General features: G+C 42.6%; 1 protein-coding gene across 21 annotated transcripts in view; it reads right to left on the bottom strand.

Annotated features, from left to right (window-relative positions):
* Positions 1 to 13,364, bottom strand: part of RALGAPA1 (Ral GTPase activating protein catalytic subunit alpha 1) — a 125,865-nt gene extending 112,501 nt beyond the window's left edge. For 13 of the 21 annotated variants that reach the window (XR_014526601.1, XR_014526602.1, XM_083504704.1 and 10 more), the window contains exon 1: positions 12,818 to 13,301. Coding sequence is in view for 19 of the 21 variants with exons in the window: in XM_083504704.1 (XP_083360830.1) it covers positions 12,818 to 12,923 (106 nt within the window). In the remaining 2 variants the exon portion in view is untranslated. Of the gene's footprint in view, positions 1 to 12,817 lie in introns of all 21 variants that reach the window. The other 8 variants (XM_083504693.1, XM_083504698.1, XM_083504694.1 and 5 more) reach the window with 2 other exon arrangements.
* Positions 13,365 to 15,740: the final 2,376 nt, after the last annotated feature.

The raw sequence follows: 15,740 nt of genomic DNA, 5'->3' as shown, positions 1-15,740 counted from the left end.
CATCGGAGCTTCGTTCCGATGCCGGGCGGCGGGAGAAGGCTTCCCCCCCCCCGCCCGGCATCGGAGCTTCGTTCTGATGCTGGGCGGCGGGATAAGGCTCCCCCCCCCGCCCGGCATCGGAGCTTCGTTCCGATGCCGGGCGGCGGGAGGAGGTCCGAGGACAGTGGGGAAGACGCGCTGCGCTTCCCCGCTGTCCCGGAGATTTCCCTATGGGCTTTCGTCTTGCGAAGCAAGCCCATAGGGAAATTCGTTTTGCGAAGCACCTCCAAAACGGAAAACCCTTTCGTCTAGCGGGTTTTCCGTCTTGCGAGGCATTCGTCTTGCGGGGTACCACTGTATATAGCAAGACAGAAGTCCCAGGCCTCTAGCATGCAAGGACCAAGAATGGGTGGTAGAATTAGTACATAATTCCTGCTCTTCTGAAGTTTACTACACAGCGGAAAGGAGCAGTCAAGCACACTAGGCCTCAATTTCTTGACTTTAAGAAAGCCGACTTCATAAAACTTAGGGAAGTGCTGGGCGAGATCCCATGGACAGTAATACTAAAAGGAAAGGGAGTTCATAATGGCTGGGAGTTTGTTAAGAGGGAGATAGTAAAAGCACAACTTCAGGCAATACCAATGAGACGGAAACATGGAAGGTGCCTAAAGAAGCCAGGGTGGCTATCTAAAGAACTTTTAACTGAGTTAAGATTAAAAAAGGATGCGTACAAAAAATGGAAAAGGGGGGAAACCACCAAAGAGGAATTCAAACAAATAGCCAGCACATGTAGACACAAAGTCAGAAAAGCTAAAGCACAGAATGAACTCAGGTTTACTAGAGAGGTTAAAAGCAACAAAAATGGCTTTTATGGGTATGTTCGTAGCAAAAGGAAGAACAAAGAAACAGTGGGGTCACTCAGAGGAGAAGATGGTGAAATGCAAACAGGGGACACAGAAAGGGCTGAACTCCTCAATGCCTTCTTTGCCTCAGTCTTCTCCGATAAAGAAAACAATGCCCGACCTGAAGAATTTGGAGCAAATGATTCAGCAAAGGAAACACAGCCCAGAATAACTAAGGAGATAGTACAAGAATACTTGGCTAGTTTAGATGTATTCAAGTCTCCAGGGCCAGATGAACTGCATCCAAGAGTATTAAAAGAACTGGCAGATGTGATCTCAGAACCACTGGCAGTCATCTTTGAGAATTCCTGGAGAACAGGTGAAGTCCCGGCAGACTGGAGGAGGGCAAATGTTGTCCCTATTTTCAAAAAGGGGGAAAGAGAGGACCCAAATAATTATCGCCCAGTCAGTCTGACATCAATACCAGGGAAGATTCTGGAGCAGATCATTAAGCAAACAGTCTGTGAGCACCTAGAAAGGAATGCTGTGATCACCAATAGTCAGCATGAATTTCTGAAAAATAAGTCATGTCAGACTAACCTGATCTCGTTTTTTGACAGAATTACAAGCCTGGTAGATAAAGGGAACGCAGTGGATGTAGCCTACCTTGATTTCAGCAAGGCATTTGACAAGGTGCCCCATGATATTCTTGTAAAGAAGCCGGTAAAATGTGGTCTTGACTATGCTACCACTCAGTGGATTTGTAACTGGCTGACTGACCGAACCCAAAGGGTGCTCATCAATGGTTCTTCTTCATCCTGGAGAAGAGTGACTAGTGGGGTGCCACAGGGTTCTGTCTTGGGCCCGGTCTTATTCAACATCTTTATCAACGACTTGGATGATGGACTCAAGGGCATCCTGATCAAATTTGCAGATGACACCAAACTGGGAGGGGTGGCTAACACCCCAGAGGACAGGATCACACTTCAAAACGACCTTGACAGATTAGAGAACTAGGCCAAAACAAACAAGATGAACTTTAACAGGGAGAAATGTAAAGTATTGCACTTGGGCAAAAAAATTGAGAGGCACAAATACAAGATGGGGGACACCTGGCTTGAGAGCAGTACATGTGAAAAGGATCTAGGAGTCTTGGTTGACCACAAACTTGACATGAGCCAACAGTGTGACGCGGCAGCTAAAAAAGCCAATGCAATTCTGGGCTGCATCAATAGGAGTATAGCATCTAGATCAAGGGAAGTAATAGTGCCACTGTATTCTGCTCTGGTCAGACCTCACCTGGAGTACTGTGTCCAGTTCTGGGCACCACAGTTCAAGAAGGACACTGACAAACTGGAACGTGTCCAGAGGAGGGCAACCAAAATGGTCAAAGGCCTGGAAACGATGCCTTATGAGGAATGGCTAAGGGAACTGGGCATGTTTAGCCTGGAGAAGAGGAGGTTAAGGGGTGATATGATAGCCATGTTCAAATATATAAAAGGATGTCACATAGAGGAGCGAGAAAGGTTGTTTTCTGCTGCTGCTCCAGAGAAGCGGACACGGAGCAATGGATCCAAACTACAAGAAAGAAGATTCCACCTAAACGGAATTTGCTGCCAAGGTGTGTGGTGGAGTCTCCTTCTTTGGGGGTCTTTAAGCAGAGGCTTGACAACCATATGTCAGGAGTGCTCTGATGGTGTTTCCTGCTTGGCAGGGGGTTGGACTCGATGGCCCTTGTGGTCTCTTCCAACTCTATGATTCTACAAATTGGGTGTGGGTCACATTTGACAAGATATTCTCTAGACCTTGACCTGGCATAACTCTAAGGAGACTTTCTGTTAAAATGTTATCTTTACTTGGTCACTGCACTTAGACTGCAACATCATTGCTGTACTCAATAGAGTCTACTCTACTGCAATAGAGCTTTAAGCCAATTCTTGATATATTTCTGTAGCACAGAATAGCAATTACTAAACACTGCCCTCAGGAGGCCTTAGTGCCTTGCAGCCAAAGTTTAAGTGGCCCCTGAAGACTTGTTTATTTGGCCACGTTTGTTGTTACTGTGTTTTGTTGGTCCTCTGCCTTTGATTTTATCTGATGTTGTTTTCATGTATTGTTGATCAGCCGCTTTCTTTTGAGCATTTTTCACTGTGAGCTGCCTTGTGAGGGCTCACCCAAAGATAGCATGGCAGAAATTTATTTAAAACAGTTTGGCTAAGAAAAATGGATTGTCAGGAAGCGATTTCAAGCAACCTAAACAATAGAAAGGATAGGCCCAACCTTCAGAGTTGGAGGGTTATTGCATTAGGGAGCTGTTTGCGAGATCAGACACCGTACTTGGCAGGAGCTTTTGTTTATGCTAACATTCGGGAGGCATATGTAGATATTAATAACTGTTCCTTTATTGTTGCCATGCAATGTGAGGCAGACTTCTGCCTAGATTCCAATACAACCTCCAGTTTAGAAGCCTCATACAGACTTGATGATGATTAAAACCACTGTGCCAAATGCCAACTAGCACAACAAAGAAGCAAAAACTTTGGTATTTGATTAAATCCATTTTTTTAGGGTGTGTGCAGACATTTAGACTTTTTTCCCAAATAAACACACCAACATTTAATGCCTAGCTCATAAATACTTTGTTGTAGTCCTGTCATGTGCATTTGGACTGATCTGGATTCTCCTACAGCTATGACATATCAATAGATTGATAAATAACTGAAGGACCACCTCTCTCCATATGGACATACTCAGACCCCGAGATCATTCTCTGAGGCATGTTTGTGTGTGCCTCCTCCACAAGAGGCTCAGGGAGTGGAAACACGAGAATGGGCCTTTTCTGCAGTGGCTCCCTGTTTGTGGAATGCTCTGCCCAGGGAGGTTTGGCTGGCATCTTCGTTATACACCTTTAGGTGTCAGGTGAAAATGTGCCTCTTTAACCAGGCCTTGGGCTGATTGACATCTAATGCCCTTTTAAATGTGTTGTGGGAAGGGAGAATATTGGGTTGTTTTTATTTTATTTTTATTGCTTATTTCGTGTTTTTTATACTGCTATTTTATGTTGTGAACCACCCTGAAATCTATGGGTATGGGCAGTATACAAATTTAATGAACAACAAACAAAAATAATAAAAAAGTGAACTGAAGATTGCTTTTGTAGCATTCTGCACTGTGATGTCAACTCATACAAGCATAACCTGCCTTTTTCCAAATCTCTAGTTCAGAATTTTGAACACTCCAGGGTTTCAGACTGGGATATTTTCCAGTCCTACCTGGAGATGGTAGAAGTTGAACCTGGGCCCTCCTGCATACAAAAGATGTGCTATGACTCTTTCCTGCTCATTTTTTGTGTGCACACCACTGTGCATTATGGGCCCTCTCCTTCAGCCTATTCTTTCAACCGCTCCTTTTTCTAACACCAATGGCACTGTACTATAACTAATGCATTTTTTTAAAAAAATGTTGGGGTAAGTGACACAAGATAAGAGTGAGTGACACAGAGAGAGAGAGAGAGAGAGAGAGAGGGAGAGGGAGAGAGAAACCATCCCTAGACATGGCATTTTACATAGCGAAAGACATAGGGTTGTAGCCAACAGCATTATTCAGCTGATGGTAGGCTTCTGTCAGTGTAACAAAGAGGACAACAATTTTCAGCTATTCTTCCTCTCCCTGAAGCCCCTCCCCCCCAGGCAAAAAAAAAAAAATCAGCTCTGGATGGTCCCAGGAAGTAAAGGGGAAGGGAGAATCACTAACAGTTTGCAGGGTCAGGGGCTGCAAGGCAGAGTGGGAATATCCAAAAATTGCTTTCATCTCCATTCTGGTGATGGAACCCTTACCATCAGCTATACTACCCATTCAGTACAACCCATTGCTCTCTCCTAGCACCGCACCAAACTGAATACTGGTAAACAGCTTTCCACAACAATGCTATTTTAATCAGTTGGCCAGGTGTGCGTGGGGGGTGGTGGTATTACAGCATTTAAACATCTGGACAAACCTAAAGCACTCATTTAGATAAATGCTAAAAATCTAATTTGTGCATAAAAAAGGTAAAGGTAAAGGACCCCTGACAGTTGCGAACAACTCTGCAGTTGTGGCGCTCATTTCACTTTACTGGCTGAGGGAGCCAGCCTTTGTCTGCAGACAGTTTTTCCGGGTCATGTGGCCAGCATGACTAACCCACTTCTGGCAAAACCAGAGCAGCACACAGAAATGCCATTTACCTTCCACCATAGCGGTACCTATTTACCTACTTGCACTGGTGGGCTTTTGAACTGCTAGGTTAGCAGGAGCTGGGAGAGAGCAATGGGAGCTCACCCTGTCACGGGGATTCGAACTGCCGACCTTCTGATCGGCAAGCCCTAGGCTCAGTGGTTTAGACCACAGTGCCACCCACGTCCCAATTTGTGCATAGAATTATTATTATTAATTTATACAGCACTATGAATATGCATGGCACCTTACAGAGTAACACCACGAAGACAGATCTTTTACAATATAGAATTCAAGATACGGGAGGCAACAGGGGGAAGGAATGAAAATTAAGACAATGGTAAACAAAGAACTTAAGTTATTCCATTTGCTATATGGAGCAGAATACTGTGATGACATCCATTATAGAAACCTGGATAATGCATGTATATATAGGTATATTTATCCTCAAGCATATGTGGCTTTATCGCTCATTTCATTGACACGGGTGAATGCAATCAGCAAACAACTTTAATGCATAATTTTAAGCATTTCCTTTCCACTGCTGTGTCTATTTATATTTAGTAAGCCCCCTGCAATACACTATAATGATCTCTGAACAGATGGTAGGGTTTTTTTTATTTAAAAAATGTGGGGAGGTGTGGAAATTTTTATTTGGAGCAGTATCATAATGTAATGAGAATTCTCTGTCAGCGCAGAAGCAACCAAAAGGTTTCATACAGAATGCTTTTGACACAAGTGCTTATCATATGGCTTCACTCTGACATGCAAATACAGCACAAAATACAGGCATGTGCACACTCACTAGCACTAGAAGGTCACTATCTCAAATGTAGTTTATGTTCACTTGTGGATTGTTTTTTGCTTAAACTGTTTAGATTTTGTTCTAAATAAAATAAAATTCAAGGAGGTGGCGAAGGAGCTACATTCCCATGTTAAAGCAACAGAGTGCTTTGCCTACTTTTGCAATGCCAGGGCAATCTGCCACACAGATGTCCATCTGTGAACAACATCTACCGTATTTTTCGCTCTATAACACGCACCCGACCATAACATGCACGTAGTTTTTAGAGGAGGAAAATCCATAGGCCTGCCACCCGTAGGCATTTCCTCCATAACACACACAGACATTTCCCCTTACTTTCTAGGAGGAAAAAAGTGAGTGTTATGGTGCAAAAAATACGGTACTTATCTACAGCGGCAAATTTCAGTTTGGGTTATTATGAGCCGTTTCCTTTAACTTGATTTGGATGTGGAACTATGCTGTTATGCAGGTGTGGTCGCCCATGTGTGCGTGTTTTTTGTTTTTTGTTTGTATGTTTGTATGTTTGTGTGTGTTTTAAATGGATTGGGTACCTTGCAGTTTGATTCCCTCCCCACTGTAACTCTTGTCATGAACGCACTTGGCAAATGCACATTTTAGGTAAAGAGTGCAAGTAAGTAGGGAAATGAATCTTCTGATTCTTCAATATAACATGTTTTTTAAAAAAATGTCCTGGGAGATATTTGCAATGTTTTATAATGCACTGCCATCCAGATATACACTTGGAACTTTGAGGGGTGGGGGGCTTCATTCTGCAGTAAGTACAACGTTGCCCTGTTTTCAAAATTCTGAAGCTACTTCATCAGAGAATAATAATGGGAAGTTAAGTCACCCACAACTTCTGGAAAATCATTTTCCTAATCTCATTTCAGGTTTGCTGCATCTTATTATACAAGCAGACCTTTTGTATTTGCCCTTCCCAGACGATCCTGCAGGCCAGAAATTAGACCAGATGGAGGAAATTGAAGGATGATCTAGGTACAACAATAAATAAGTAGTCCTTTCCTTTTTCATACCCTTGAGACCCCCCTTCAAAAGAAGCAATAAAATATTGCTAAAAAACCAGGATGGTAAAGGCTTTCCTGCTCTTTCACATGCCTGGGCAAACTCTATGCCCTAGCCTAGACAGTTTCAACCTTGTTGATATAGAGGCAAGTATGAGAATACAGAGTAACTTTGCTGTATGGCTTACTCAACAGGGTCAGCAAGTGCAGCCCCACTGCCTGCTGCACACAACTGTGAATCATGTGAGGCAGAATGACCAAAGAGGGCTTTTTAGCTTCTCAGATGGTTATGTTCCAATATACTAGCCTGTGTTGACAAAGGGGTGGTACTGCTTTCATGCTCATGTGTAAAATCAGCAGCTATTATACAACCATGGTCAAATATTTTCAAATATTCTCTAAAGCCACTGGGGAGGCAGCAGTTTATCTTCCTGTCTCCTACATCACCTTCTTTAAAAAAAATCTTTTGTTATGTCATTTGTTAGCAAGGGCAGGGGTGAGAGCTGCTTGCCTCATAACCCTAAAACAGTCAGCGGCAAGGCAAGCCAAACAGCAGGAAGCATTGTGTCCAACACTCTCCAACATTCATATACAGTGGTACCTCGGGTTAAGTACTTAATTCGTTCCAGAGGTCCATTCTTAACCTGAAACTGTTCTTAACCTGAAGCACCACTTTAGCTAATGGGGCCTCCTGCTGCTGCCATGCCACCGGAGCACGATTTCTATTCTCATCCTGAAGCAAAGTTCTTAACCCGAGGTACTATTTCTGGGTTAGTAGAGTCTGTAACCTGAAGCATCTGTAACCTGAGGTACCACTGTACAGATTTTATTTCTCTCCTGTGGATTCCATGTGATTTGCCCAAATGGAGGGTAAAAGAAACAACATACTGTATTCCCATACGGGCTATAATTGCTCCATTACAATTAGTTTAAGCAGGAGAAGGTGACTAGAGCTACAAGGTTTAATTGATTAATCATATATTTCTTGCTTCAGAAATATTATCTTTACCCTTATACAAACTGAATTGATTACTCAACTAAAAATTGTTTTAAATGGGTTGAAGCTCTAGAAGCAACTAAATTTCTTGTGGCAGAAATGGTTCCAAGAAAAACCCCAAAGAGGTCAAATTCTCAAAGTGCCAATGTGTTCTACAGTGCACAATATATTTCTGAATTAAGAAATCCTTTCATTGGGGTAACTTACACTTCTTATTACATATCCAGAAAAACAAACTTCTGCAGCTTTCTCCTCTGCTGAATTCTACTATGGTTCCAACTCAGGAATGTTCCAAGTAAACAGGAATAGTCAGCAAAATTTGGCTAATTAAATAATACAGTATATGGCTTTTTAAATTGTGGGGTGCGTATGTATTGTTTCTGTTTGTTATTATGTTGTGTATTTTTGTGTTTTTATATTGTAAACTGCCCTGTGTCCCACAAATGAGAAGTATAGAAATTTAACAAATAAATTAAAAATAAAATACAGTAAGACCAGTGATGTGGGGTGGCAAATCCAAAATGGAAAATACTAGAATATAATGCAACTCAAATCTAAAATCAAAGTTGGAAAACGTGGCAAAACTGCTTCCTTCCCTGTTTCACTTACAAAAGCTAAGCAACCCCATTTGATGCAACCCTTTGAATATAACATTTAAAAACACACTTAATAACAAAACTCTAATATGCCTATGCATAAGAAAGGCAATTTAGTTTCAACTCGACTTATTCCCATGCATGTTTACATAGGATTGCAGCCTAAATAAATTTTACTGCTCTGCCTCCCATCCCCCAACAAATCACATATAGGAGTTCCAATACCATTGGCCATTGGGGGGAAATGTGAGCTATTTAGATATTTTTCAGCATGCAAAATTAACATGACATAGTATTTTTGTAGTATGCCAGACTTTGACTCCGTAGCCAAACTAATGCCAGTTCAACATTTTTCAGAAGACTCACAGTCTTCTACAGGACTGGTCATACATTATAACACTGCAATGAGCAACTTTTCAAAACACTGACAGAAAGGGTCAGGAGTCCCTATTACCACTTTTCAGAGAAGTCTCTGTTTAAATCATGGATCAACTTATCACCTCCAAATTAAACCTCTGATACTGTGGATCCAATTTCAAAGGCTAGGAATGTACAGACTTCCTGAAAGCCACAAATAAAATCAGAATTAAAAGTAACAGGTGTGGTACTACCTGAATACACAATATATATTTCATAGACAATACGTATTTCAAAATAGTAAATGGCAAATTCTTTGCAATGCAAATGTGACAAAAAGTACCTGATGTTTCATTCATGAAACAATGAATTTCTGTACAATAAATAAATTTAAAATAATTTTGCTTTAAGCACACAGTTCTTTCATCAGGAATAATACAATGCATAGTTAACATCCATATGAGTTTCAAAACAGTAGACAATGTAACTACCGGAAACAAACTTACTCTTCTGAGAAGTGTAACTTCCAATTGATCTGATCACTATGCATAAAATGAAACATGATCATTGTTGTGGGCAAAGAGAAATGTTCTCATTGGAGGTTTCACAATAAATTAACACTGTTCCTTCAGAGTCTTGTTAAAATCCAAGCCTGTGTCAAAAGCCATCTACTTTTGGTAGCCAGCGTTAAGCCTCTAACTGAGAATGAGATTAAGAGTTGGCTTTTTAAAATCTTGATTTTTAAAAAATGGAAAATTGATTGTATGTTTCTAACCCTGTAACCCATTCAAAGCCTTAGGGATAGTGTCGCTAAAGAGTTCAAATAACTGAGCGAGACTGGATTTTTTTTATATAACCCCACACTTTCAAATAAAATACTCCATCCACTATAGCACTCTGGTACCAAAAAATATTTAGATAGGCTGTGATCCAGAGAACACCTTTGAGCATGTGCTTCTCTCCTACTCAAGAACTGCATTAGAAACTACTTTTAATATTTCCTACTTTAAAGGCAACTTATCAAGTGGCATCTAGGCCTATTGTGCTTGCTGGGCTGAAAGGTTTTATCCAAAGAGTAGGACAGAAACTGCTTTAAAATATATCATGCAAACAAGTATTTCTGGGCAAACAGAGGTCATTTCTATGGTATCTTTTGAAATGCAGCTACAATCAATGGGTTTGATCCAGCGATGCTGCTCTGTGAGCAGAAGGGCTTTTCCTGACTTAGCACAAAAAAAGCAAAGTGCTTCTTCTAGTGCTAAGCATTCAATGATCTGTTCCACAATGTCTCAAAAAGGTGCTAGCACAATGACTCGTGCAATCTCTTACACAGAGCCACAAAAAAACAATAATCTCAAGATGCATGCAACACAAGGCATTGTGAATTCTCTTACACAACATCTTTTATATCTCAGAGGATGACCTCCAAATCACCCTAAATATCTTTGCAGCAGCTTATGGAAAACTTGGCCTATCGCTCAATATCCAAAAAACCAAAATGCTGCACCAACAAGCACAAAATGACCCCTCTACAGCACCACAAATCCAACTTAATGGTGTAATGTTGGAAAGCGCTGATCACTTTTCCTACCTGGGCAGTTATGTTTCAACAAGAGAAGACAGCATCGCCTGAGCTGTGTGAGTCTCCTGATTGAAGCACAGAGTGTTTGACGGCCAGGACATTTGCAGAGAAACCAAAATGCTTGCTTACAAAGCTATTGTACTACCAACTTTACACTTGTGAAACATGGACCACTTATAAACGCCATCTACAATTCTTTGAAATATTCAATCAATGGTGTTTCAATTTTTTTTTACACATCACGTGGGAAGACAGGTGAACTAATGTCAGCATACTGATCACTAGTGTCAAAGCAATGATTCTTTGACATCAACTTTATTGGACTGGTCATGTTGTTCGGATGCCTGATTATTGTCTTCCAAAGCAACTACTCTATTCCCAACTCAAGAATGGAAAGCAAAATACCAGTGGACAACAAAAGAGGTTTAAAGACGCTCTCAAGGCAAATCCTTAAAAATGTAACATAAACCTAATAACTGGGAAACACTGGCCTGCAAGCGCTCCAACTGGAAAACAGCCTTTACCAAAAGTGTCATGGACTTTGAAGAAGCACAAACTCAGGGCAAAAAGGAGAAATAAGTTAAGAGGAAGGCATGTTTGGCAAATCCTGACTGTGATGAACTCCTGCCCAGAAACCTATGTCCCCACTGTGGAAGGACATATGGATCCAGAACTGGCCTTCACAGTCACTTACGGACTCACTGTTAAGACCATGTTCATGGAAGACAATCTTACAGCTACAAGTGATCACCAAAGAAGATGATGATTCTGGATTGTTTTATATGATGTTCTAATGTGTTGCAAACCACTTTGAGATTTTTTCTTATCTATATAAAGAGGTATAGAAACGAAAATAAATAATAATAAATACATAAATTACAATACTGAATACTAGCAGGGTTCTCTCCAGTAGATACCCTAACACACACACACACACACACACACACACACGTGTGTGTATGTTTGTATATCGCCAGCTGGTGATTCTGTTAATTGTAAGCTGATATACAGCTTTGCATATGCAAGCTTCAGGATACAATCCAACTCTCATTTAACTGGGAGTAAGCCCAATGGATAAAGTGTGACTTAGGTTTGAGTAAACATGCCTAGGACTGCAACTCTGATGAAGACTCAAGTAATTTGAAACATTTTTGATTCTGCATTTTATCATACACTTGTCATAAAGTACTCATCTTAAATAAGCTGACACCTGCAAAACCAACAGAATGAAAACTCATCATGAAAACATGTGGAATAATGCACTTCAATCAAGCATGAGTGAGTAACAAGTTTGTAGAAAAAAAGCAGGCAGATCCAATGCTATCGAACCCTTGGGCTTACACAGTCAAAACAAGTATCTGAGTTCCTGCCTCAGGGATTAGTTAATTAAGATTAGCTAATTTATGCTGCCCTTCCCACACCACAATACTAGAACTCTATGTTATGTTTATTTTAATGAATGTCACCAACCAAAGACACCAATCTCTATACATATTTTCATCAAACTGGACCACAAATAGAAACAAGTAATGAATCTCCGTATCAGAGCCCATCCAAATGTTCACTTCCTGAAACTTTTCATAGTCCTAGGCAGGTGCTGGAATGCACTAGTAGAAAAGCAAGAAGCTTCCTGGGGCAGATTTGCCCCAATACACTCTTGAGCTGAAGACAAGATCCCAAACTGCATAGATAGAACAATTTGTGTCCCTAATTTTCAGCTTTGTGTTCTCAGAGACTGCACAGCCTGAAGTAAGTACTACTCTGGGCAGTAAGCATAAGAAGACAAGAAACCCTACACCAGATTCCACAAAGTTAAGACATTCTAGACATGCCCAAACACAAACTCAAAGCACAGGGCTGACAACCATCCCAATCGCACTTATGAAAGCAGCATATTTATCCAGCAGTCAGCAACCCCCAAAACATTATCGCAACACAGGGTGCAAAGCAGGTTGCCTCATCTTAATATATGCAAGGCAAGTCAGGCATGGGTGTGTGTGTGTGTGTAAATAGCATGGGCGTGTGTAAAAACAGGCAGCTGGTGGATATTTTCATCACTCTCCAGGTATTCCTCTCCTGTCATTTCCCACAGTGCCATCAGTGTCCGGGTTGTCATGCCAACAAAAGAGTTGGGATGGAGCTTCTCCTCACCTCTCGCCAAAAACGCAGCTGCTGCTCCCCAACCTCAAAGCACCCCAGCACCGTCCAACCTCTCTTTCCCACCCACCTCTAGCAAAGATAAGGCAGGGAGGGGAGAGGAGGAGGAGGAGACGGCCTCCCCCCTCGCTCGGGCACCAGCCCAGCCCAGCAAGGGCTTCTCCAACCCGGCCTCTTTCCTTGCAACCGAGGTGAACCCCCCGCCCCGCCCCCCTCCAGACCCTCAGCAGCTAGCAAGGCCTCGGGGCCCCCGCCTCCCCTTCCTCACCGATAACGACGCGCAAGTGCTTGAGGCGCGTGAGCGGGTCCTTGCGGGTGTCCAGCACCTTCTGCGTGGATTTCCGCACATCGCCGTGAGGCTTCTTGGAGAACATCCCGCCTGCGGGGCCCCCGGGGCGGGTAGCCGCGCTGTTGTCCTCGCCGACGCCCTCCTCGTACAGTCGACGCCGCCGGGTCCGTCCCCCCCGGCGAAACCTGAGGAGCGCTGCGGCCTCCGGATCCGCGCCCCCGGTCAGCGCAGCCTACATAGCAGGCGGCGGCGCCCCGAGGCTCCGAAGGGGCGGGTGCGGCCGGCGCACTCGAAGCTCTCGGGCGCGCGGGGTTGGTGAAGGGAGGGTTGGTGGCGGCTGTAGCGAGGTAGGCAGGGCTGGCTTAGGGATTCTCGCTCCGCAGCACCGCGTTACTCCTCCTCCTCCTCCTCCTCTCTCCTCCCTTACTCTCCGAGCACTGCCCCCCCCCACGTTTCACGACAGCCGTCAGGTGCGAATTCCAGGCTTCCCATGGCAACCGCCTTCGCTCTGACGTCATAGCCGGGGGACTCAAAGGGAAGGCGGTTCTTCCGGCGTCGCCTTCGTTTACGTGCTGGGGGAGCGTTGATCAGTGGGGTCTCGTGAGGGCAGAGGAGGAGAGTGGCGTGGTTTATTGGCACTCGGACGTCGAGGCTGCGACCACCTGCAGCCGAGAGTCTTGTGGCACCCTGAAAGCTTGACGAACTTCCTATGGCGTGATCTGCAATACATTTGTTGGTCTTTTGGGTGCCGCCAAGCCCCTTTGCAGTTCTTACTACTACTCACGTGGGGGAAGAAGATTCATGGGAGTAAGCCACTTTGGGCTCATTAGAATTTACTCCCGAGTAAGCATGCTTAGTTAGATTTGTACTCTAAAGAAACAAAGGGTGGTGCCTGTCCGGTGAGGAAATCAGTTTTGCTACTTTAGGTGTTCTGTACATTGCTTTTAGAAATAAAATTTCTGGCAGAAGCTAGAGCTATAAAATCTAGGGATTCAGAAATATAAAAATTCTTAAGCTAAAAAATTGAAAGGAAAAGTTTGGAACCCTCTTGGCTGTGATTGTTTTAAGAAGAGGCCGCAAATCTGCATGCAGTTTATCTGCTGAGTATAGTGGCCCTTCTATAGTTGGCTCTTATGGCTCAATGCTTGAAATCATGTTCATTGTCAGGACTTGGAAGAACTTCTGCACTATGTTCATGCACTTTTAATTAATTTAAATTAAGTGTTTTATATGTCCATTCACTTTGAATTGGTATTTTATTCTGAAAGGGGGCAAGCCCTCTTTTCCACTTGCACATTTTCCTGTCACTGATACATTATAGGATTGTGCAAGAATGTAATTACCTATCCTAGAGGTCAGTCCCCACTATGAAAAAAACACCCTTTCCTTCAGCTATATATATCTGGCTGAGTTCACTTGCACAGCTAGCAAAACAGAAGGAAGGAAAAACAAACAATTTCAGTGTTTAATTTAAGCTCAGGTGTGCAAGTATCAATCCCTAGAATCAATCTCAGAGGTAAGGTCATTTGTCTCCCATTTCACAAATTCAGTGTAGCATTCTGTCTGCAAGCAAAGGTGCAAAAGAAGTGCCATTCTCATACCACTGAAACATTTCTACACAGGAGCAGCCTGTCCTCTGGGAGCGTGTCCCACATAATTTAGCTTCAGTGCTGCTATTCAGCAGTTTACATAGTCTCTTCAGGAGAACAAAGAAGGGCATTAAAGTAAGAAACTTGAAAATAGAAGGGGTATTTCCATCTTTCCTAACTGCTCCAGTTTTGTCTCCTGACTCCCCGTAAAAGTGCACATACTGACCTGTCCCCAGTTGCCACACTCTGAATCTGTCATATGAAAGCCACTCCCATGCACATAATTTATTGTAGATTAGTTTTTTCCACATTGCTTTGAGTACTTGTAGTGTGGGGTGGGGTGGGGGTTTAAACATTTATACCAACCATTAGTACTCAAGGTGGATTGCAAACAATCTAAACACATCAAAACATATGAAAAGAATATAATATGCTTCATACTCTTCTTGTGGCATTGTCTCTAGGTATTTTTAGGGCACAGTAGGTAGAGATGTGAATCGGCAGTGTGGCGTCTGCAATACCAGAAGGTGCCATTGGAGTAGATCGTGAAATGAGTTAAAAAGAATAGTATCAAACAGTTGTGCCTACACCTGGACATCTTAACCTGCCCAGTGGCATCACACTTAACATTAACTCCTCCTCCCTTCACCTAACAGTGTAGACTTAGTAGGCAAAACAAAAAACTACAGCCAGTGAAGTTTGGGTAGTGGTGGTAAAATCCTACTTGGCCAGATGTAGCCAGTTAAACTTGCACTACAATCAGGTCAGGTGAATGGGTACTGGAGCAAACTTAAGGGACAAATACAGGGGTACTCCCTGCACAAATTCAGGGAGAGAGCAGGGGTTCTCATCAGCTTTCATTGGATTCATGCAAGCTGTGTGTCCATCCATTCACTTTTAGTTGCAAGGGGATAAGGAAACAGAATCATAGAATGAAATTAATTAGCAACTTTATATTTTTCAGGATTATGAATTATTGACTTACTATAAAAATAACACCTTCCCTTTCCTTGTAGTTATTACCAAAAGTTAGAATGTCACATGCATTGCCTTGTTTTCATATAGACTTGGTGCACCAATAACAAAGGGTGTGTTTTGTATTCATATTAGCTTTAGTTTTTATCTTAGGTTATCCTGTGCTGCATTTGAGCTCCAACGAAAACAAACATTGTAATAAACTAGTTAGTCTCTAAAGCACCACTTCTTGTGGTTACAGATTAACATACCTGGAATTTAGATTAACAGGCACCAGATATGTACATTTGTTTTCTGGCCCGTACCTTTCCCTCTTTGTACGTGACCTCCTGTCTGTT

The sequence above is a fragment of the Podarcis liolepis genome (genome assembly GCF_965112155.1).
Source record: "Podarcis liolepis genome assembly, chromosome: 1".
NCBI lineage: Eukaryota > Metazoa > Chordata > Lepidosauria > Squamata > Lacertidae > Podarcis > Podarcis liolepis.
This window is presented reverse-complemented; position numbering and strand designations above follow the sequence as displayed.